Genomic DNA, 24,009 nt, shown 5'->3' on the forward strand with positions numbered 1-24,009 from the left:
TTATGACTCCGTAGTTACTGTTGGAAGTGCATGATATACCTAGAGCCATAGTGAGTTATAGTAACTATAACTCATACGATAAGTAGTTGGTATATTGTATCTATTAGGACATTCCCATGTTCTGGTCCTACAATCTGACCTTTGCCTGCCTATAATTATCCATAAAGACAATTACATGGCCGGCTAAGCACCGAGGCAGCACAGGTCTGCAGTGCCTGTGTAACCTGAGAGAGAGTCTCATTTCTCATGGGTACTGAAAGCTCAGGGAGATTATTATGTCTCTCTATGTGTATTTAGTGCTGTGGGTGGAGATTTATATTAGTCATTCTCTCCTGCAGATGAGTGTGCCCCCCCCTGCTGCGTTCTCCAATCGAGATAAAACTGTGTCCTCTAAGTGAGAAGAGTCTGTACATATGGGAGGATGTGCTGCTAGTGCTGCTGCTGAGAGAATCCAGCATTCGCTACTACCTTGAGCTCAGTTTCAAGGTCAAAAGGACAAAATATCCTTCACTAGTGTATTCATTTTATGACCAGCATTGTCGCAAGTGATCAGTCTGTGGTTTCAAGACAAGAAATCTGTTAGTCACTCATCTCGAGATGACGATACAAAAGGAAAGTACCACTATATTGCGTTTCCTGTAAGAGTACCTGTCAAATGGTACATTTCTACCAGAAGTGTTACCTGCTAGGGCCTCGACAGGATGTGGCCTGCAGAGTGACTCAAAAGGAGGGAGGGGAGGGGGGTAGCGGGGTTAGATAGGGGGGGGGGGGGGACCTTTCTGTAACGAGGTTTGTTGTAATTTACTGTTCCTGCGCTGCTCTATCTCTGCATTTCCAGGCTCACTGGGCCAAGGAGTTGTCACAGGGAGCCTGATTACAGAAAAGCCATCGCTTGACAGTTCTGATGAGACGAAAACAGGTTTTCAGTTTTTGCGAGAAAGCAGCCGTCTCTACCCGGGAACGAAACCGCACGACGAATGACGAAGATGTTTCCCCGAACAAAAAAATAATGGCAGTGGACGTTTTATTTTGCTGTGACATCTACGTGCTGATTTTGTTAGACATTTTATTAGCTGTGCCCCTCTAAGGTGGGTGGGCTGTGGAATACTGTGTGTGGGTGAATGCTATATGTCAGGGGGGAGGGAGAGGGGAAGGACATGTATGTATAAGCGTGTGTCTGTGTGAATGCTATTAGTGGGAGGGGAGAGAGGGTCAACCTCCAAGCCCCCTGGTGCTGTGGGAACATCTGCTTTCTCTGCGCTGACATGACGAAGGTCTTTATATAGCAGTGTACCAGTGAAGGGCACAGACGGGGGTGTTTTGCTAGTCCGGGCCATGGGAATCAATGGGAGCCTACAAGTGGACTGATAAAACAAGGATGCGGCTGCTCCAGCAGTTCTGTCGCAAAAAACCCTCCCACCTTCCCTCCTCAGCCAGCCGGGGGATTCACATTAGTCAGACAGCAAGCGGTTTGAGATATTAAACGGCTGCCCTTTCACGTAATCTCGCTCTGGTGCCGAAATAGAACCATCACTCCTCCATGCTGTGCCAATAAATATTGAAATGACGAACACATATGAACAGAGCTAGCCAGAATACATATTTTTTTTAATAGGCAGAGAAAATACTGTTTCAGAAGAAGAAAAACACCAAAAATAAATTTCTTTCATACATCGATTCCCCTCACACACCGTAGGAAGTTCACTACTACATCAAAGAGGAACAAAACATTGCCAATCTATGCGTGGACGACCTCTGCAGAGAGGCCAGATGGATACTGTAGCACAGTCAAAAGCACGGCACAGCCCAGGTGCTGTTAAAGCAGAGCGCGATGGCTTTTTTCGCAAGCACATCTGAGGCATTCCTTGATTCTCCACACTATGAAAACACATAGAGACAAGAGAGCCAGGTGGCACTGCAGTGGGGAGGATATAGTAGCTCTTTTCGTTCTCTTGGAACAGGCTAGTGCCCACTGAGTCCGTGTCAGCGCTTCATAAAAGACCAAATCAGCAAACATGACGCATCAAAGTGAATAACATCAGCAAAAGGGTGGCACAAGAGGGGAAAATATACAAAGAAGACTGGTCTTCTGAATAAAGAGGAAGCTAGAAAGATGCTTAACCAAACATGGAGGGCCTTGGCACAGAATGCAGCCTCAGCCTAGTGATTAAAAACTCCTGAAAGAGGCCAGGGAAGGCAGCTGGGGTCGGCTTTTGGCAGCTTGTTCTGACCGGGGCTTGGTGGACTGGTTGTGGAGATAGGACCTATTCCTCGTTTTCCCATGTGAAACACTAGCCATATCAAAGCAGAAAAGCCCCGCTTTGACTCCAACACACACACACACACACACACACGCAAGCACACACAGACACACACACACACACACACACACACAGTCCCTTCAGACATACACACTTTCAATGTGACACAATCAGACAATTACACAAACATGCAGACTTATACAAAAGCAGAACTTTACAAAGTCATGCAGATGGAATGTTTTGATATTTTTGTTGTTGAGTCTGACTCAAATGTGTTAGGCTGGCCTGAAGTCTATTTTAACATTAGAAAGGAATTATGGAGAACTAATTTCAATCGAGGCCAACGTGACAGTCAGGAGTGTGCTCCTGGTTTGGAAATTGAACTGCAACAAAAGAGCAGGAGAGAAGAGAAGGGGCTTTACATGGCTAGTTCAGAAATAGTGGTATTCTCCTCACGTCTCTTCCAAAGTTCTAGATGGGAATCCATACGCTGTCTCTTAACAAGGTGGCCTGATTGACACAGAGTTATATAAGACCTCAAAAAACTTTTCACAATTTCCTTTAAACATACTTGAAAAGGCTTCCTGAGCACAAGTCATATCAATTCTTAACCACAACGCTGAACTGATGTAAAACTACAATTAAAGGTTTTGTCATTTACTCGATGATTCGAAGTTATTTCGTACAGCCAAATCACAAAATATTATGTTCATTTCAAATGATAATCACGGTTTTGCCCTTTTGATAATGAGCATCGGTGCACTCTTGCAGCTCAGCAGGAGAATTGGTTCGAATATAATCATGAAGAACGATCAGATTCAGAGAGATCGGGCTCTCCCTATAATTGGCTTCCATCCGCTCCGTAAACTAGGCTAATTTAATATGGGAGATAATCATGGTGAATGTCTTAATTCTACAAACACAATGATGTAAACTGAAGAACGGCGGCGGCGGACGCTCATCCACGTTCTGGCAGTGCGAGGCACTGTGATCGGACAGTCCAGACACGAGCCGCGTGGCGTCAGCGTCGCCGCGGCGGGTCGAGAGCGGGGGGGGGGGGTGCGAGGACGTGGTCGCCGCCCCTCGGGTCGGGCTCACAGGTTCTCGTTGGTGTCGTGGTGGCACTGGCTGTCGGACGGCGGCTTCAGGAAGGGCAGCTCCTCGCCACAGCCCTGCAGCTTCAGGACCCGACTGCTCAGGTCCAAGCAGCACTGCGTGGAGACACATAACGAATTATTCCTCTGCATAACCAAATTTCACCCGCTTGGCTCGGCCCTCTGGTCTTGTGTTCTTAATTTTTGCGTTTATCATAATGGAGGAAATTTCCTTCTCCCTCAGGCTCCAGATTCCACTTCATGAAGCCTAATGTCCGTAATGGCTTCTCAATTCTGTTTGCCTACAGTAATATGGCGCTTTGCATGAGTTTAAAAATGATATCGATGACCCTATCACTCTAAAGTTCATCACATAAAGACAATGCTTATCGTACTTGCCCTTCCCGCTACTACCAAATAATCAGCTATCTCTAGCTAACATTTTTTTCCACACAGACTTCACAAACTGCTGCTGGTGCAATGTTATATTTGCCTGAGTGCAAAAGCATTTGTGGACACAATCTCTGCATGGTTCACTGGAGTCCTTATTTGTCTGTTTTTCACCGGGTATAAACACCCAGCTCCACCGAGACTGAGCATTATATCAGCTGAACGGCCAAGTAACTAGACATTTTGCTTCTGTTCCAAAAGCTGACAGATGTAACCTTCTACATATAGCTGCTGGCTATAGACTCTCTGAGGAGTTCTCCAGTAGGGAAGAGCAGTAATGAGTTAGCTTGCAGTCCCTCATTGAAGCAACATTTCAAGAAGACTTAGGAGAGTTTTTGGCTCAGATCAAACTGAATTACAAGATGAAATTTTGCAGAGACAACTGGATGCAGTGGGGTGCTTGGAAGGAAATTGAGTCTTATATTACAAAGTCCTTGAGGGCTGCTTTACATAATTATAGATCATGTTCCCCTCGTACCCTCAAGTACCACTCTAATTAGATTTTTGGGAAGATGTCAACCAGATGCAGCACTTCTCTAATCCTGGATTTCTTTCTTTCTCCTATTAGTCTTTTCTCTTCTCTCAGAAAAGAGAGAGCGCTTTCTTCAGTTTGTCACACAGGCTTTTTCGTGAATTTGAATTGTATTTTTGAAATGTGCAGATTCAGAATCCTGCATCACTGAGGTGCTGAACTGACCTACATTCTGTCTTATCTAGGCTTCACCTGCACAGTGGGCAGAGCACACAGCCATACCACTAAAATAACAATACCCAGCCTTTCTCCTAATCTGTGAGATGTTACCAGATACATCCCTTTTTGTATCTGACCTCTGTCTTTGCTTATTTAAAGCCACTTTTCAAGTTCGAACTCAGTGGGGAAATTTGGGGGGAGCTTGTTCTTTGATAAGCACACATTCGAAAGCACATGATAAGGCACACAAAATATTTGCAAAGCTAATGAGGATCTTACTTTGAGTTCCAACAGAGTCTGGAGACCCAGGCACAGCTCAAACGCTTCATCCTCTGAAGGAGAAAAGAGAGCAGGGAGAGAGATAGGAAACAAAGAAACTGAATTTCAAACCGCATTATATTTGCTGCTTTAAACACCTATGAGGGAGTCCCTCTTTCAAGGAAAGCGTGCTATAAAGGAAAGATGTTCTCTGAGCCAAAACTAGAGTCAACATCATTGCCTTCTTAAGATGAAAAGCACTCCAAGATGAGAAGGGACGATGAGGAGCGAAGCAGATGTGGCTCTTTTTCTTTTGGACTGGTTGGTTTTACTATCATCATTACTATTATGTTGGGCCCAACATTGAGTGCAAATCACCAAAGCAATAATCATTAAGACAAAATCAAGAAAAACAAGAATCTTGGGGATTATCATTTTAAGAAGTCAAAGTGGTAATCTATGAGATACTTGTTTATTTGATTATGGCAACATCAACAAGCGCTCATTGCTGTGGTGTTTCTGCACTGAACTTCCCAGAGATCACCTGTCAATCAAACAGTGTGTCCAGTACTGTGACATCTGTCTCCTTGGATTTTCTGTTGATGCAGTTTGAGTTTCTGTAGGTGGCGCTCTTTTCTCTGTCTGTTCAGTCATGGTGGCTATCACTGCTCATGCTAACCATGCAGTTCTTCTTCTGTTTATTAAAATCAAACCGGAAACGTAAAACACATCACTCCCTGTACTACCAGACTCTGGGTGTTTAGAACAGCAAATGTAAAAGCTTTCAAGAACTGGATATAGGTTGAATCACTATTGTGTTAGAGAGTAGCAAAATGGACATTTCTTCATGTGAAAATGTTGTGGATTATTACTTTAATATATTCTTGTCTATCTGGCTGTTCTTTTATTTCATGGTCGTTTCTGCCTGGGTGCTTTAATAGGAAAAGGTTGGGTGAACTGTCTGAATGCTAAGTACATAGACAAGCACATACCCAACACAAATCACCTTTTAGAGCATCTGCGCAGACATAACGCAGCGGGTGAACAAAACGCTGGTGTTCTGCTGTTCAGATATTTTCACAATTGTAAAATCACCAACACCATTCATAAGCACCTGACTGTTTGTTGCCTTACTGTCAGCGTTGAGTTTTTAACTAAGAAATCCAAACCACCGACACTTTTGTTTGCACTGCTTCTAATTTAAATCTATTTCACACAATGTTCTTTTTTAGCTGCTAACACTCAGCACTGTTGTAACGTATTCTGATATTCTTACCTTTCACATAGGCTGAACATTGGACCCGCTGTCTGCCCAGCTGCAGCTGCAGACCCGTCACTGAGCTGGTCAGACCACATGGTGAACTGTCCGGACTAGGCACCAGTCTAATAATACACACACACACACACACACACACACACACACACACACACACATACAGACATACACGTACACATGCAATAATAGCCTTAATAGTTAAGAAGAAAACATGTTGCAAGCATTTTACAAGGCTATCTCTCTGAAATGCGGTTACTTATATGGCATTTTGTGCTGAATGGCATCTGTACTTTATTCTGGCATCAGTCAAATGTCTCATTCATGTCTCTAGCTTGTAGGAAATGCAGCAGTGAGGATTTCCTAAGACAAATGACATCTATTCACTGGTTACCTGATTTAGAATTGATTTTAAAGGAATGGTTCACCCAAAAATAGGCAAATATGACATGAGGGTGAGTAGATAATGACCAAATTGAGGCGCTTTGGCTGGAAGTCAGTATCATCTTATTTTTATAGACCTGCTTTCATGTGATGTATTTTATCCCACTCTTTTACTGTTATATTGTTTTTAGCTTCCATTAGGTAGCGTGTATGCATGCATGTACTGTGTGTGGTTGTGTGTGTGTATATGTGTGTTCACGGCAGAATACAGGTCTTTCTCACCCCAGCCTCCGGCAGCAGGAGGTGGAGATGTGGTTGTGTTGGCTGCCAGTGTTGATGGATGCCTTGACTTCAGTCTCACAGCACTGTAGGGAAAACAGAGGGGATTTTAGCATCACAAACAACACAATGTGATTTTCCACTTCAGCACAGCCACATGCGAGGAAACAACCAGTCACAACAGCACATAAATGCAGCGCCGGGGAGCCATAAGAAGAAAACCATTGATCTGTTTTCTTTTGAACAAATAAGTTGCAACAGCTTTATTGCGGTTTGAACAAACATAACAAACGTCGGAGTAGTCTATTAGGAAGTATTTCCCAACCAGCTCTTGTGAGAGTTTCAAATGTTATTTTGTGTTTGTAACTTGATTTGTATTGATTCTCTGATGGAGCGAGGGAGTGTTAAACCACAACTCTTCAGTTAAATAATGCAGACTCTTGGCTGAGCAGTCATTTAGTTAAAGATGAAGCTAATGGCAAACCAACAATGTCAATCTGTGCACCATTACATGTCACATAAAATCTTCAGTCTCGCAGTGACAGGTTGTTTTTTGATTATTAGCTGATCTATTGAGCTCATATTGCTGACGGCTTTTCCGTTAAGGTGCTGATTCCACAATATGAGAAGTGCACCTTGATTCTTGAGGTCCTCTCTGAACTTGTATTATCTTGAATATATCACTAGAGCATGAAATATTAACCCAATCATCCATGTGTGATGATTAACTGATCAGTCAGCCAAACAACTCCACACTGAAGATTAAACCATACTCAAGCACAGTGTGAATTATAGTCAGGCACATGATTCATCTGGCCAAGTTAGAACACACAGTACTGCTGAGGCAAGGACTTAGTCTTTTATGTTTGCTATACCCAACTGTAACATTACATCGTGCATCAGCTTTTCCTTATTTTCCCATCACTCAGCCTATGTTCTCACAGCAGCCATGCTAACAGGCAGCTTGTCCTAATTTCTGATGACATTTCTCTTCTTCTGCATCTCACAGTTGCTCTGTTGCCTGCGGGCCACTTCATGTCACAGTGGCATGTTTCACAGGGAAGGGGGGAAGCAGGCATTGCAGCAGATTGTAATGGTTTATGGTGACTGTTGTCTGTAATGGGCCTCTTATGAAGTTGTACTTCTCTACCCACTGTGGCAACTCATTCAGCATTAACTTAGCAGATGTCATGCCAGCCGTCCACAAGTGGGAAAACAAATGAAAAAATACAACCCACTGGAAGGATGAAAAATGTAATCACGGCATATGGGGGCTCTGCATGTATGTGAAATGAGCAATATGGTGGCACCACCCCCACACTGTCAAGTGTGTGTCACACTGTGTGTGGAAATGTGACATTTTTCCATCATCAAATGTAAACACAATCCAGCAACCTTACTTTAAGGTCCTGTATTACTCAGTTTCATGATTTTGTTTTCAACTATACTATGGCTCCGGATAAGAATGATGTTTTTACTGATGTTTTGCAGATAAATGTAGTTTAGTTAAAATAATGAGTTTATTGAATGAATTTGAAGACTTACAGTAAGTCCTCACAGGCAGAACAGTCAAAATATTGGACTCTGATTGGCCGATTGGCTGATTGGATTGTTGAAAATGCAATGACTTAATTTTTAAGCAAGCAAAATCAAATTTTAGCAATATTTTCTATAAAAATCTTTGATCATATATGTGTATAAATGCAGGGAATTCCTACAGTAAGGCCCCTTTAAAGTTTACTTTAAACTGTCTACTGAAGTCCACTGTTGCCCTTTGTTAAGGGATTCTTTAACATCTAACAACAACACCCACCCTGTCCCAGAGAACATGTCGATACATCTGTCTCTTAATGCCGTCTCTTCGTGAATCATAGCTTATCCACTTGACCAAATTATATTTTCTCCCTTGGAATAAACACTTTCGGTCGCCGTGACTCAGCCGCATATCTTGTTTTGATCCTACACACTCTATACGGGGTGAGCTGAGCCCCTTTGTCCCCACAGGCACACAAGCTTATCAGCAGGCCCACAAACCTGTTCCTTTGTCTCAGTCTCAGCAGTGCAAAAATCCCCCTCTCTCCCTGAAGTTTAAAAATAGCTCCGGAATGAGTAACTAAGGAGCACTTTGCATTTAATAAGGTGATGAAAAAACGGAGCAAAGCACAGCGAATAATAAGGAAAAACGCTGAATCCACTGGAAAATCTTAAACGGACCACTAATTTACACACACAAGCTGCGCTACATACTTCAAACACTAGGCTGGCCATAGAGAATAGGAGCTGTTTGATCATTGTATTGATTTCTTTCACAGGATGATAAATAGCTCTGTCTTTAGGTGTCACGCATGGCTGCAATTCTCCCCAATCAGAATCCAAAATGCCAATGTATTAAGTATTTAGCCCCTGGATAAGTTCATAATCTATCAGACACATTTCTTCAAGTTCTTCATCCTTTGGTTAGATATAACAGGTAAAGGTTGAAAGAATGAATGTATTTGCACAAACAGTGTTGGAGACGTGCTGTAAAGAAAGAAAATAACAGTAATAAGTAGCATGTTTCAGACCATCGGTGTTGTCTGACTTTTTAACCTCCAGTCCAGTCAACACCAACACTTGCATGGGAGCATTTCTATATTTTAATGTGCAGCCCTTCAGTCTTTCATTGTTTGAACCAACTTTGTGTTGTTCAACTTTGAGCACCAAAAACATACAAGGTAGCAACCTACGTCTGGTGGCTATATTATGATTCTGTCAGGGAAGGACTGAGTCAGTGCTTGAGCGTCTTGTATGAACTCTGTTATTAGTCACCGGAGTGGGAAGTGTGTATGTGAGACAGGGACCCGTGGGGAGAACAACTTCAAATGAAACCTTTCACTGTCAGACAGTCATTAAGGCCTAATGAGTTTCAAAAGTCTAGTAAGACAACAGAGTAAATAAATGATGAGTCATTGGGAGCAGAATGATGCTATCTTTCCTTGTTTTCATTTTGTATAGATTTTAAAGCCACCGTTGCCTCGTGTAAAGCGGTTCTTTAACGTTGACTATGGTCCCACTCTACAACATCCACCATGGTTCCAGAGAAGATGTTGATACATCTGTCTCATCCTGCCATCTCTATCGTTAGCCCAAGGATATTTCCTCCTTGGATTCAACACTTTCAGTCACCATTACGTATCTTCTTTTGATCCTACCAGACAGCCATTAAGGCCTGACGAGTTTTGAAAGTGTTATAAGAGAAGAGAATAAGTGATGAGTCACTGGGAGCATAATGGGTCTGTCTTCTCTTCGTCTCTTGTTTGGGTTTTTATACAACAGTTGAAAGTGCCAAGCCAGGGGCGGCCATACCATTAGGCAAAGGTAGGTGACGGCCTTGGGGCCCCAGCAGGCAGAGGGCCAAGACAAGAATAGAACTAATGTAAACTTATTTTTAACCAATTTAAAAGAAATTTACTTATTGAAAAACCCTCTTTTTGTTACAATAAATAATTTTAATCGTGAGTCATGGCCACCCCCCTACTCAGTCAGGCTATAGTGGGCTGTACAACTAATGAGATTTTGCCAATTGACTTTAAGCTCATTTTCTTTGCCACTGCATCAGTAGCTGAGAGAGAAGTTAAAGAAATAAAATAAGCAAAGCTACCGAAGTTTATATATAGAAGGGATGGATTAAAAAGCGAGAGGGTTGGGATTTGGTGGGCCCCATGCTTGCCTTTGCCTAGGGCCCCCAAATCACTAGGTCTGCCCCTGTGCCAAGCCATTGAATGTCCATGCAGTACAGTACCTTGCACTGAATGAGCAGGGCGGCGAGGGGGGTCGGGCTCCCCGTGCCCTCGCTCTTCTCGACGGTCGGTCTGGCCCCGGCCTCGCTGCTGTCGTCCTCCTCCTCGTCCGACCGCAGGCTCCTTTCGCTTTCCTCCGGGGACTCCCTCTCCTCCGTGGAGTCGTCGGCTGTGCTCTCACTCCTCTCCTCGGCGTCGGCGGCTCCATCCTTGTTGTCGGCCAGCGGGGAGCGCACCCTGCCGCTGGGGTCCCGGGCCTCCCCTCGCAGCCGCGTGATGTTGCCCTCCAGGAGGCGGCGCTGGACGATGCTGTGAGGTTGCTGGAGCGGGGAGACGCAAGATTGCAACATTTAGTTCCTGGGTAAAGTAGGGTTTCACTGATATTGGTTTGTGAGGGCCAAAACTGACACTGACATTTGTTTGGATTCCCATCAAAATGTTCAATTAGAATAACTTTTATAGTTTATGGTCAACCAGTGTAATATTAAACAATAAGTATGAATCAAACTGCATCATACCCATCACATCGGAAGTGGATGACACTGACTGACTGACTGACTGAATGAATAAAATGCCAATATTGGCCTGATATATCAATATCAACAAACTGATATATTGCTCTAACCCTACTATTAAGGTTAAGTTCTAGACTAATTTTAGATTTGGGAACTTCCACATTGTGCATTCTCAGTACAAAACCTTTTCTCTCTAGGTTAGTCACACAGAAACAGGTTTCAAACCTCCTTTCCCTGTGTCAAAGAAACAGCCTCTGTATTCCAGTTTCACTGTATGTATTTAATAGAAATATGTTTGCTTGAACATGGCCAGACTTCCATCCTTTTCAAAACAACATATGGCCAACAACTAAGTCAGGTGTTCCTTCTGGACCATGTCAGAAGTAAATTATATTTGAGCTGCCTGCACCTCCATAATCACATTGTTGTTCCCCAGTACAGGGTCTGGGTAGAGCTGCAGATGGTCACAGCTGTATTGTAAGAGGCCCACATGCTTTGAAGTGAGCAGGCCACCCAACACCAGCAGCATTAACAACAGCATTAATAAAACACAAAGCATTTCCTTTCACAGGTTTATTTAACACCAAAATCGACAGGATGTAATCCATCCTTATTCATTAGCTTAATAAATCATTATATTTAGAGTACACAGTGTCAGGAATAGGGGAATTTAAGTGACCTAAAAATCAGATATCGCTATTGACAGGGTCATTTGAAGATTCTTTCTGATTAATCACTAGTTTTAGTATATTCAAGCAACACGAAATACCAAGGTAAATTTTACCGTAGACTGTTTTTACATTGTGAAATGATGACTAATCATGGAATGGCAGCCTGAAGACTTCAGAAGAAGCTAAAATATATTTGAAAGCGCAAAAAAGTTTAACTAGCAAACAGGCAAGCCGTTTGGTGGTTCTGGTGGTTCTAAGTTTCTATGTGTGGGTTGGGGCAAGGGAAAAAAGTGGATGCTAATAGCTTGGTGTTAATACTGCAGATAGTGGTGTTGATAGGCTCATGATGTGCGCAACATTCAACCACAGATAAGACCTGAGCTTAGCTGACATTCTGCTGGGGCCGTGTCACCCTGCACTCCTTCTCTCCGCAGGACTAATTACAGGCCGCTATTGTCATAAGCAAATGCACAATCCCATTTAGTCCTCTTTAGGTGCATAACACTAATCAGTGAAAATCTCTCTGAAAGGTTATCCTGCCACAAAGATGCCATAAATAAATTTTTTCCACATGCTTTGTAATGCAATCAACAGGACATTTTGCCTGGACTCAGACACTTTTATACAAATTTGGTTTGTTTGTCCACTTCATAATGCGCCTCTTTGAGGAAACTACCTCTAAGCGTGGCTGCCAACGCTCTTGTTATTGTAGCTGATGACAATGATTTTCACTGACTGGAGAGGTCAGTCTTGGTCATACTGGACAGTGGTTTCAGCTCATTGAAAAAAAAAAAAACGATGCCCTTTGACCCCCAGATGTCCATACATACTGGACAGCCTCATGTGAGGGTGGGTGAATAGAGCTCTCTCCAGAGGAATAAATCAGGCGCTGTGAATCAGTCTGTTTTTCCACACATGAACAATGACGTGTTTGTATCAGCATATTTAAAAAGTACTATTCTAGTGTTCTGTTATGAGAGAATTGTATTGTATCACAAGGGGAATGCTAGATTACAAATCCTGACCTTGTATCCACGAGGGAACTCTATCCAGCAGCTGTGATTGTGTGGCTGTAACCCCCATTAAGATGAATTCAGCAGGGCAGACACAATGGGATGAGAAAGATCGACACTCTGCTATTCTGTTCCCTAATTGTTTTCACATTACTGGTCATTGTTTTGTCATTGTCCTGGTTTGATTAATGTTTGCAGAGCAATTCTGGAAACTGCTGTCCAACTATCCCTGTTCAGAATTTGAATGAAGGACAATTTCAGGGGCCGGCAAGCAGCAAGTGAGAGACAGATGGATAGAGAAAATGAATAAAAAAAGGTTTAGAAGCCCAGGAGGCCAAGGCCCTGTAACCTTAGCATGGGTGTAATAGTGTCATCTCATGCCTGGACATGTCTGGGTCTCTGTGGCCTCGCTGGCTGTGATAGCTGTCGTCATGTTCCAGTGACACTTCATTTCTGACTTGCACCTGTGGACCGGCAGCTCAGTCTGACACCTCCACAGGTCAGAGAGGAGTCACTTTAGATGCCTCTTTTATTCTGATCCTCCTCTTTTTCCAGTATATATATACCTTCCTTTTCTGTCATCGCTCAAACTGCTAAAACATTTCATCTTAACAAGTCATTTAGTCTCATCTTCAGTCTTAAAGTAATTTTTCTTGAAACAAGTGAAAGGGGGGGGGGGGGTGAAAAGGGGGGGGATGTTACTTACATCAGAAACAAGGGAAATTATCTCACCTCATAGGCAGATTGATTTTCTTGTTTTGAGAAAAATAAGGTTTTTAGACTCAGTACTAATTTATGGTATTATATTATAGCTTCTAGTAGTATAGTATAGCAATGGGACAATATATCTCGAAATTCAATACATCGCAATGCAAAAATGTGACTATGTATCGTGGGGCAGAAAAATGTATTACGATATTAGCTACAAATTAGCTTTAGCTAGAAAACCTAAATGCATTGCATATGTTTCACATGTCCGTGTGTAACAGTGTCAAATTGCATTGTCCCTGTTAAATAAACAAACAAATAAATAAATAAATAGTCTATTAATTTGGCTGCTCTCCAGCAGACCACGAGGCTACCTGCCTACATTGGCACAAACAAGGTTTTGGGACAAGGCTTCAAACTAGTAATCAGCACCTGTGTCAGGGAGTGCGGTTCGGCCCTTCCCTCTCCACGCTCCAGCTGCGGCTGAGCTGTGTTTAGCTTGATTCTAAACAAGCAGTGATGATGGCTTCCTCCCCTCTGCCCTGCTCTCCTCTCCGCAGGAGCTCTCCCAGAATAGGACCCTTCACAATGAGCCGCTTGACATCCGCACTAATCAAATTCAATCAGCAGGTCCACTTTAGACCGGACTCAATTGCTGCTGCCATCGTTGTGATCTTCACATCGGCCCCTTCCTCTTGCCAGCTTTCTCTCTCTTTCTCTCTCTCTTCTAACAATAAGCGATGGATCAGTTGACCTCTCTCTCACCCCGGCCGCCATCAGCACCTCCTATTTTATCAGAGATCGTATTGAAAAGGTTTAACCTCAAGTTCACCCCCAGCCCGCCTCTAGCCCACGCAACACCTGGTAGACGGCTGAGAATCCACCGCCTCAGGTTCTGCATTCACCTATCTCATAAAGTAAATTAGAAATTAGAAACAGCAGTTATCCACTTCTTCAAGTGCATAACAAGCAGCACCTTAAAGGAAATGCATGCAGTGGGATAATAAGCCAGGTGAAGGTGTACTCGCCCAGTAGCTCACCACTTTACATATGGAGTTTTTTATTCCCTAGGCAGGGGATATGAAGGGGAAAAACATGTCAGGCTCTAACAGGTTGGTTGACAAGCATAATCAAATGAGGGGCGATTCGGGAGAGAGCAGCATGAAAACGAGAGCGAGAGGGAAGGAGAAGAAGAGCCAGAGAGTTTGATTGAAGGCGCCTTTTTTTTCTGAGAGCTGCTAACAGGGTTTTAAAATTTTCACCGCCCATGTTTTCCCTGGTCGCTGCTCTCATCAGACTGGAAGGAAGGTAACCGAGTAGATTGAATCTGACATCCAGTGGACACAATGTACTCTCTCTCGCCTCTCTCTCTCTCTCTCTCTCCCTCTCTCTCATCTATGACAGTGGGCATCTGTTGCTGAGTTTCCATTGCCCCGCCACTACAGCAGGGTCAGAACGCCAGGAAATCACGTTAGCATGCAGCAGATCCACAGTTCACATCAACAAGCTGCTCGCACACGGCAGGGTGAAGTGCCACATGTGCCTCATAATAACTTGTCATGCGGCACTTGTCTTGTCTCTTCCCTGATAATAACACATCTTCAGATTTCAACACCTCCAAATTTCCCACCTCATTCCATCGACTATATTTGAAGTTGAGAATTTTTGAATCGGCATCCATCACGCGGCCTTCCTCATAGGATTCCCATCATGGTGTCTAATGAAAACGCAGCAGGGGCCGCGGCCTCGCGGATGAGTTGGTTGATATACATTATGCAACCTGGCTTCATGCTTCATTTGACAATGCATTTTTTTTTTATTGGTGAAGCAGCCGGGGTGTCTAATCTGTTTCCTCATCTGTCGCAGCATGCAGAGCAAATTTGGATGATATCGCCTTGGACGTTCATTGCTCCTGATTAGAAGGTGCATCACGCATAATGTTGTGGCAGTTAAATTAAACCTTGACTGTAATCCATCACATTTAACAGAGACTAACACCATCAGTCTTCCTCCTGTCTCTCTCTCAAAGAAATTGGCTCATTCCTTTTCTTGTTTGTACCCAAAGCTCAGCATCAGCCAGAGCATTTGTTATTTATGGCCATTCTGCAACAGGTCAACGATTATTACTTATTTCGAGTTATTTATTCCAAGTTCAAATGTTTGCCTGACTGCCATAATTAAACTTATTCGTGCTTGTATGTTTTCATGTTGCTTTTTGACAGCGCGTTAAAGGAAATGTTCTCTTTTTATGGGGTGTTGTGGTTTGGCAAACTGCTGAATTCTAAAGCTGGTAGTTTCACACACACACACACACACACACTTTGCTCCTTTGTGTCCTTTAATACGTAGGCTGCTGCTGATTTTGCTGATGCGAGTCCTGTGGTGACCCCTGAACACTGACAGTGTGTTCCAGTCCAAACCGGTCTCCTGACAGTGGGATGGAGAGACAAGTATCAGTGTGCGACACTAGCATGCCTTCCTCTTCCTCTTCCTCTTCCCTTCCTCTCTCTCTCTCTCTCTCTCTCTCTCTGTCAGTTGCTTTCCCTCTCTCTCTCTTTATTTCTCTCCCGTTCTGGGTGAGATTAGAGGCTAATTACCATGTGGACTAATTATCTGACTGCAACAGGCTCCTCTCTCTCATCCAGCCGGTCACATGAGCCTCCTAATGCCCCATTTCTCATTCTGATGGCACTCCCCCGGCGGCCGCCTTCCCGTCACGCCGGCCGGGATGCTGCAGCAGACCGCACATCTGCTCCCCTCACCTCCCTCTCCATTCTCATTTCTTGCCTCGGTCCTCCTCCTCTCTCTCCGTCTGCCCTCTCATCACTCTGTCTCCTCGCTAAATCCTAAGGTGTTGCAAAGTTCAGGGCCTGATAGCATTTGCCACCAAAACTTTGAGGCCCGCTTGTATGGGCGTGCGTACTGATGACGGAAAAGATATTATCGTTTGGTCAATGTGATAAATCATCAGTTGCGGTCACCAAACTATCTTATCTTCCTTTTTTAAGTATTGATTCCAAATATTAGGGATGGGACAATATATCGGAATATATCGCGATACAAAAATGTGACAATACGTATCGTGGGGCAGAAAAGTGAATCGCGATATTAGCAACATTTTATTCTGCTGTAGTAATCACAAATGAGACGGCTTGCCCATCACAATGTCACAAGCTCTCCATCCAAATTATATTATTTTCACTTTGTAATGACATTTTTAAATTGTTGTTTACATTCTAGCAAGCCAATGGCATCGCTAGAAAGATTTTTGGCTCAGAAATAAACATAAATCTGATTACATTTGGACTCACTTAGGCTATGGCATGTGCCACACCTTGCCGTTCCCAATAGACACCCATATGTTTCTCCCTAAACTCCCACTTGTTTCCTCTCTCAAAACTCTGCACCCTCCCCCTCCCCCTCCTCCTTGAGCCATCTTCCTCTGTTGTCGGGGTTGTTTTGTCGTTGTTGTTGTTGTCGGGTATTTTTAGCCTCCTGTCTTCCTCCACAGCTCTTGGAGCAGCTGAGGGAGAGTGTTTTGCCGCCCCTCCTCACCAGATGACAAAGAGAGAGACGAGGGGGTTCAGGCTACCTCCCCAGCCCACCTATTAATAAGCCCGTATCTGAATCAATTCAACACGGCTTGCTTTGGAGGGGAACGGGCGCGGAGAGAAAATGCCAGTGTAATTCCACCAGGCCAACAATCACGTTGAGTGACATTTTTCGTATTTTCTCATCGCTTTGAAGTGCTACTGTGGCTTTTTGGAAAACGAAACCATTGACTTAGATGAGTGAGCTGAAATGCATATGAATGGAAATACCTGTTCCAAAGTGACATACACACCATTTGTAAAAAGCTCTTAAGAATTCAAGTACTTTTTGAAAGGATAGTAGACCTCAAGTTCTTAAGTCCTTGTTTGACAAAAGCAAACACACTGGGTCCTCTATAAGAAATATCAAATAATCGACTTAAGTTAATATTCTTTCCCCAAATTGGATACACAGTATAGTAAATAGTAATAATCCAATACTAAGGTACTGGGCTTTCTTATCCTCCTTGAGGCAAGGAGGTTGTTTTACATTCAAGCCCTCACTGGTGCTCTGACCACACACACACACACACACACGTACCAGTTTCCAGACTCACTCATCTATAAGAGAGGGAGATGAGCAAACGGAAGAATAAGGGCTTAGGGATGGCTTTGGATCAGAGAGTTAAGGATATGCACTAAAGTTAGACCGATGAGTTTTTGAAGGCTGATACCAATATTGGTACCAATATTCCATATCTTTAAATTTGACCATTTTCATGCCAAAGGTGGTGATAATAATTAGAAGAAACCCATACAAATGAATTTCTTAGGTAGGTTCGCAGCTCCTTAAAGTCACAATGAAACGGCATTTTGAGAACATCTTGCTTCCTTAATGTGATGAAACAGGATGTTGAGAGATCAATCGTGTGAACCAATATGTGATCAGTTAGGGAGAGAAGGGCAGTTTGATTTGATGGGAGGGGCAGGATTGTTTCAAAAATCTGTGATGCTTTTATTGGTTGGAATGTTTATGTACGCCTCCTGGTACACAATGAAGTCACCACTTAAGATTGTCAATTTTCCAGGAAAAATAATGAGATTTTGTTATAAAATCACAAGAAAATAAATGTTTTGGCATGTTTTAGCATAAATTTTCAAGTAGGTATATACTGTATGGTTAGAATGAGCAAAAAAGGCGAAAAGGTCATTTTTCATTTCAGTGTGACTTTAAAGGCTAATATTAGCCTGATATATTGGTCTAACCCTGTGTGGAGACAGATGGGCAGAGAGAGGTACAGTGCCTCGGTTTATTTTGCAGCAGCTCTGCGGAGCAAATGTGGAGTGCATACAGTAGAAAGCAGTGCGGTTACACAATAACTCGGGCGAAGCTGAGCTCAGGTGTTAATGTGACTGGGCTCACATGTCGCCCCCCCCTCCTCCCCCTCCATCCCCCTCCATCCCCCAGCACACACACTCCATTTCCCTCTCATTCTCTCCTTTTAACTCCTCTTCCATCTGACATCTACATATCCAGCTGCGTTATATAAAATGTCCTGTGTCCTCCTTGACCCCGTCTCCTGCCGTCTCTTCCCTTCCCCTCCATCGCTCTCGCTTGAACGGTAGCTTTTGCCCTTTTCATGCTCACTGCTCCCTCACTCCCCAGCGCAACATGGCCGGAGTGATGCTGCTGAGAGTGAGAGGACCTCGGGCGAAAGAGCAGCAAAACAAATTCACTCTTATATAACAGGCTCCACTGTTGAATTACACACTGGGCAGGACAGGCCAGATAGCAGAAATTAAGAGGAAGCACAGGTTACAGCTAAAAGGTCTATGTACGGCTGTGTCACTGAAACGTAAGATGACACAATTGTATCAATTCTAGGTAAGAGTAGTGGGGAGCAGGCCGTTACGAGGATCTGAATGTGTGAATGTGAATGGCAGGAATGCAATTTGAGAATTACTCATGCAGATAAAAACACAAGCAAAGACGCAGGCGAATGAAAATATAGAAGCTTATTTGTAGACAGTCGGCCTACAGAGAAACAAATAGACCTGACACCCTTATCCAGATGACATCACCGCCCCAGCAGAGGCAGACAGGCTGTTGTTTGTCTGTTGAGGTTTGGCCTGCCATGCACCTCACAAACACATCCTGCTTGCCTTCCATTTAGTCCAGTCATGTCTGTTTCAAAGCCTGAGTGGTTATGGTAGAAGAGATGCAGGCATGGAGGGGGAGCGCCATTCCCGAGGCTTTTATAACATGGAACATCACTTGTTACAGATGCCATGCAAATCGTGCTGTGCTCCCTGTGGCCACTGATGCGCCACAGATTGGGTTTCGGATAACTGTGGAGATGAATTTCATTCTTTCTTGAAGGAGAAGATAATTGGTATTACCGTAAGAGGGTTTCGCCCCTGTAGGAGATGTGGAATCACAGGCTGCCAGTGGATGAGTTGTACATTAAGCTCCTTTCGTCTAATAGTTTTTGGTAATCTCATCTTGACTGAGATGCTTTTTTATTATATATTCAATTGTATTCACATTTATAGTATTATTGTATTCACCTCCATTCCCTAAGAGACTCTGGCTGTTGTCACTGAGCTAAAAAGTGTTTGCATTTTAGAAGAAACAATTCATTTCCCTGCAAAGCCTGGGATTATGTTTACCTCCGGGTCTTTGCGCTGCATATGCTGCTACCTCGTTTTTGTGTGAATACACTTAGGATACTAGTAATGCTGGGATGCAGAAATGTTCCTGAGCACTCACACCTTAAATAACAGCTAGCTATCATGCTCACACTTGCAGTTGCGAACCAGATAGCATCTCAGAACCACAGAGGATGGATATAATGAGGGAGGAAGGAGCATGAAGATCTCCACCAGTAGATTACAGAAATGCAAGTCAGCCAAAGAAAGTGGGAGTGGGGGTGGGGGGTGGGGGGTTGGATGGGGGGATTTTTTTTTTCTAGCTGCAAATGTTGGAGTTCGAATCCGGCAGACATAAATACACAGTGCGATAATCACAGGGCGCGCGGTGCCGCCACTGCTCCCCCGCTGCCAGAGTGGCTGTTGAGGTTCTTGGAGAGCTGTGGGGAATCTGGGAGGCCGCTATCGAACCAGAACTGTGTCAGGAGGAGACAGCGGAGCAGTAAAGTGTTACGATTATTACAGGGAGTCCTCAGTGTATAAGAGGCTTAGTGTAGGAGCTGCTGCAGACTGAGATGGAAGCAAGCATGAAGAGGTTGGAGACGTCCCACTTAATGTCTGTCTTTCATCTTGACCCTAAGGTGTGTGTGTGTATTGTCTGTCTGCGTGACTGTGTGCTCCTGAATGTATGTATCTTACTGTAATGACATCACTCTCTGTCTGAGAGTCCCTGCACAGTGTAGCAGGGTTTGACAAGACATTCGCCCAGGACTCTGAATCTTTCATGATCTTTCCAGTGACAAATCTTCTTTTCAAGGCAGCTCCTCAAGTCACGTTGCTTCAGTAGTAACAGAAAATGGGTCTGCTGACATTGGCACGGCTTCAAATAGCTCCTGGTGTGTCAAATTGACAGCACAAGATGCAAGCCTTCTTGTTTTAACAACCACAAGGAGAATAAAGGCTGTCAAAGTGACAGTGAGGTAATTAAAGATGATTCCCTTGATCACTCACCAGTGTCCCTTTGTATCACTTCTCTCACATGGCTGGTACACAGCAAAGACACACAACACACAACTTGTTCTTGCACCAAGAACCATAGAACCAAGAACGTTCTTGTACCATAACACACATTTCCCCTCAAACTCACTACTCAGCAGCTCCCAAAAAATACATACACAACGAATACAGATAACAGCCTCTCCAGCCAAATGTCCAACTGGGCTCATTTTATGAACTCACTTCTGCAAGGGCTCATTAAAATGCTCTAAGTGAACTCAGTCAAAGCAGACACCAGTATATTTTCAAGGACATTTGCTTCCACTCACCAAGTCTTTGGATGTGCCCAGTCTCTTCAGCCCGTCCAGGGGCAGAAGGTCAGCTGAGTCCTTGTGTGTGAACTGGGTGGCCTGCTTCAGACGCCGCTGCTGGTGCAGGATGGCTTTGTCCCGGATGGCTAGCTCACCTTTCTTCGCCTCGCTCATGGTCTCAGCCTCAGATGAAAGCTTACAGCTCACACACCGCTGTGCACAGAGGCAGCACGGAGCCGAGCCTGGCAGCAACTGGGGAGCTGTCGGCGGACTGAGACGGTGCGGCTGGAGTGCAGCAAGAGACGGGGAAGGATGTCCGTGTATGGAGAGGAAGAGCTGAGCAGCAGCGCAGCACAGAGAGCCAAAAGAGCAGGTTTTAAGGGTTGAAGGCAGGGAGCAATAGTAGCTCAGCACAGTCTGCTGTACAGCTCCTCTTTTAGGTCATAAGAAACAGAATAAACATGCTTGTCCTGTTGTAAATGAGAGATTGTTTCCTCTTCCACCTTGTTGTGCCCTTTCTGAAATGGTGCTGTCCTTCCCTCAGAGCTTGCCGTGTCTGTGGCTCTGTAGTCCTTGGCATGTATTTGTCTTAGCGCAGGTAGCAGCTATTGTCCTGTCCTGGATGCTGATGCTCCTCTGGTGTAGTCTGCATCTCCCTCAGAATGTCAGGATCAGTCTTACGGGGCTGTGTGAGACAGTAGGGTGGGTGTGACAGTGAGTGCGTGCGAGTGTGTTTTCCCCTCCCCTCAGTGCAGTCTGTCCTTGGATCTCCCACTCTCTCTCTCTCTCTCTCCTCTCTCTCTCTCTCTCTCTCTCTCTCTCTCTCTCTCTCTCTCTCTCTCTCTCTCTCTCTCTCTCTCTCTCTCTCTCTCTCTCACACACACACTCACACATCTCTGCTTTCAGGAAGAGTGTATACTCTCCCCTTGAGCCCTCCTCTTTCCGTCACAATCAACACACACACACTCACTCACCTCAGGATACAGTACACATCACCCACATTTTCTCAGTGAATGCTGGAGGGAGAGGAAGCACAAAGGAACAGAAAACAGTGTCAGACCACAGTCTTTATATTAACCCTTTGCACTCCACTATTACTCTGTGGATACATACCGAGTGAAGGGTAACATGATGCAAAAATCACCACTTCATTAATGCCAATCAGTCCCATGTTAAAGATTGAATGTCATTATAATGGATTGGATCCGCCACAGATTCTCCACATCAGTCTAGTCTTGTCATTAAAAGTGATGTCGCAGCATGTGTGTTGTTCCTAAGCCCGATACAGTTTGCCCGATTAGTCCCTTGAGCGCTGAGTGGCCTCGGTGGCCCTGCTGTGGACGAGTGTGAGATCGGTGTGATTTGACCCCACACAGAGGATCAATCTGCACCACTGATGGCTAGAATTGATTTCCTCTGCCTCCCCTCTGGGCAGCCCCATGAATTAAAGAACATAATTTCATCCCGCCGTCCACACACCACCATCACTGACACCAATAGACACAATGTCTACCTTCATATCTAGCTGCATTTATATAACTGTGATACAACCTACGGAGACATGTAATTACATAATGCTAATCACATATTTCTGGTGATCAACCAGCATTTCAAGAATAGAATTTTTAGGTTGATGTACAAATACTTCATCAACACTGAATAGATGTAATATCAAGTGAAACATCTGGAAAGGACAGCATTGTTTCGAATATATAATGTTTCCATTAAGGAGGGAGTCCTTGTGAAGGTGAAGTGGAAAATATGACTCTTTTGAAATGTTTCATGGTGTATAGGCATGTGCTGCCCCCCTCTGGTTAGCTTTCCTTATTTTTCTTCCTCCAGTAAAGAGTCAGGCTGTGGATTGTCATCAGTATTCGACTGAAGTCACATGCCAGTATGATGTAGATGGAATTAGAATGACATCTTGTATCCATAGAGACATGATAAACAGCTCTGCCACATGTTGAATTTGTATTTATTCAAATCAGAGATCATCTCACCTTCAGACATGGATGTGTGTCAGCCATACACAGAGAGATATGTACTGAGGATGTCATTTTATGGGACACGTGATCCTGGTATCAACCATCCTGGTAAATATGTGAAAATACTGATCATACTGCAGGGATGGGTGGATTTGAGGAATTGAAGTGTCTGCACTGTATGTTGGGAGATATCAGTGGTGAGAGTGCAACCCGTGATTAGAATAGTCATTTTTAGACTTTCTCTCATTGGGATAATTTGTAGTGACTTAAATGGGAATGAAATTAAACTAGCTAGTCCTCATTTTGCTGGGGTCTCCCTGGAACCACCTCAAGGTGGCCTTGCAAGATAGACTTCCTAACCAGCTGTTAACTCTATGGGTGAGTCAAAGAACATGGTTAGGACCATGCAGGCGGCCCTAAAGTTCCCCAGACCCCAGTTTGAGAACCACTGATCTACAGTAGTTAAAGAACTTCAATTCACAATTGTAGAACTGCTTGTTTTGTTCGTTCCAGACGGGGAAAGGGCTCGGCATTTGCCCGTACACGTGGTGACGGCGCGCCTTACCAACACAGAGAAGAAATGTCTGACCTTTCACAACCTGCAGAGTGCATCCCTCAGCCTCCCAGACCTCTACTACAGGATCACAGGGCAATCCTACAGCCCTGAACTCTTCTATCTGTCCTGCCTGCACATGTATAGACTGCCTGACGACTACAACGTTCTGCCCGGGCGAGATCCCCCACATCTGGCTCCTCAGCACGATGTGGAAAGCTCTGATTCAGACTGGTTGGTCTGCGATGGGTCGTTTACACCGAGCTTCCCCGGGAAGGAATGGAGCACGGTGACCTACAGAGACGAGGCGTACTCTAGGGCCATGTCCCGGGTCATGTGGACCGACGATGAAGCGGATATTGTGGGAAGATGTAACATCACGGATTATACACGTTACGAAGAGCTCGTCTTCTCGGTCGATGTAGACATCTTGCGCGAAGACTCCTTGAGAACGAACCTCAGAGACACAAAAAAGCAAACAACCAGGATGTACAGGCGTAGGTTTGTGTAGGAAGAGCATGATTAACATTAATAATAAACATTTTCTACGATGTTAAGGTTCATAACCCCATGCACCAAGCAAATAGATCAGGAGAGCTATTCATTGTT

At 44.2% G+C, this 24,009-nt stretch overlaps 1 protein-coding gene across 1 annotated transcript; it reads right to left on the minus strand.

Annotated features, from left to right (window-relative positions):
* Positions 1–1,600: 1,600 nt before the first annotated feature.
* Positions 1,601–21,563, minus strand: nrip2 (nuclear receptor interacting protein 2). Its single transcript, XM_071528249.1, has 6 exons — positions 20,881–21,563; positions 10,472–10,789; positions 6,694–6,776; positions 6,031–6,137; positions 4,776–4,828; positions 1,601–3,472 (listed from the first exon to the last, which is right to left on the minus strand). The coding sequence occupies exons 1-6, from the start codon at positions 21,034–21,036 to the stop codon at positions 3,356–3,358; spliced, it is 834 nt and encodes a 277-aa protein (XP_071384350.1). The 5' UTR covers positions 21,037–21,563; the 3' UTR covers positions 1,601–3,355.
* Between the last annotated feature and the right edge of the window lie 2,446 nt (positions 21,564–24,009).

The sequence above is a fragment of the Centroberyx affinis genome, unplaced genomic scaffold, assembly GCF_046629955.1.
Source record: "Centroberyx affinis isolate AG114_WGS23_722 - 3 ecotype Tasmania unplaced genomic scaffold, CSIRO-AGI_Caff_v1 ptg000120l_1, whole genome shotgun sequence".
In the NCBI taxonomy this organism is placed as follows: Eukaryota; Metazoa; Chordata; class Actinopteri; order Beryciformes; family Berycidae; genus Centroberyx; species Centroberyx affinis.

Bases quoted from the DNA above. Each gene is read 5' to 3' on its own strand.
- nrip2 (XM_071528249.1), bottom strand. From the start codon at position 21,036: ATGAGCGAGGCGAAGAAAGGTGAGCTAGCCATCCGGGACAAAGCCATC. The intron at 4,829-6,030 runs GTAAGAATATCA...TTTCTCCTTCAG, and splicing joins ATGTTCAGCCTATGTGAAAG to AGGATGAAGCGTTTGAGCTG. The intron at 3,473-4,775 runs GTAAGATCCTCA...GTCTCCACGCAG, and splicing joins AGACTCTGTTGGAACTCAAA to TGCTGCTTGGACCTGAGCAG.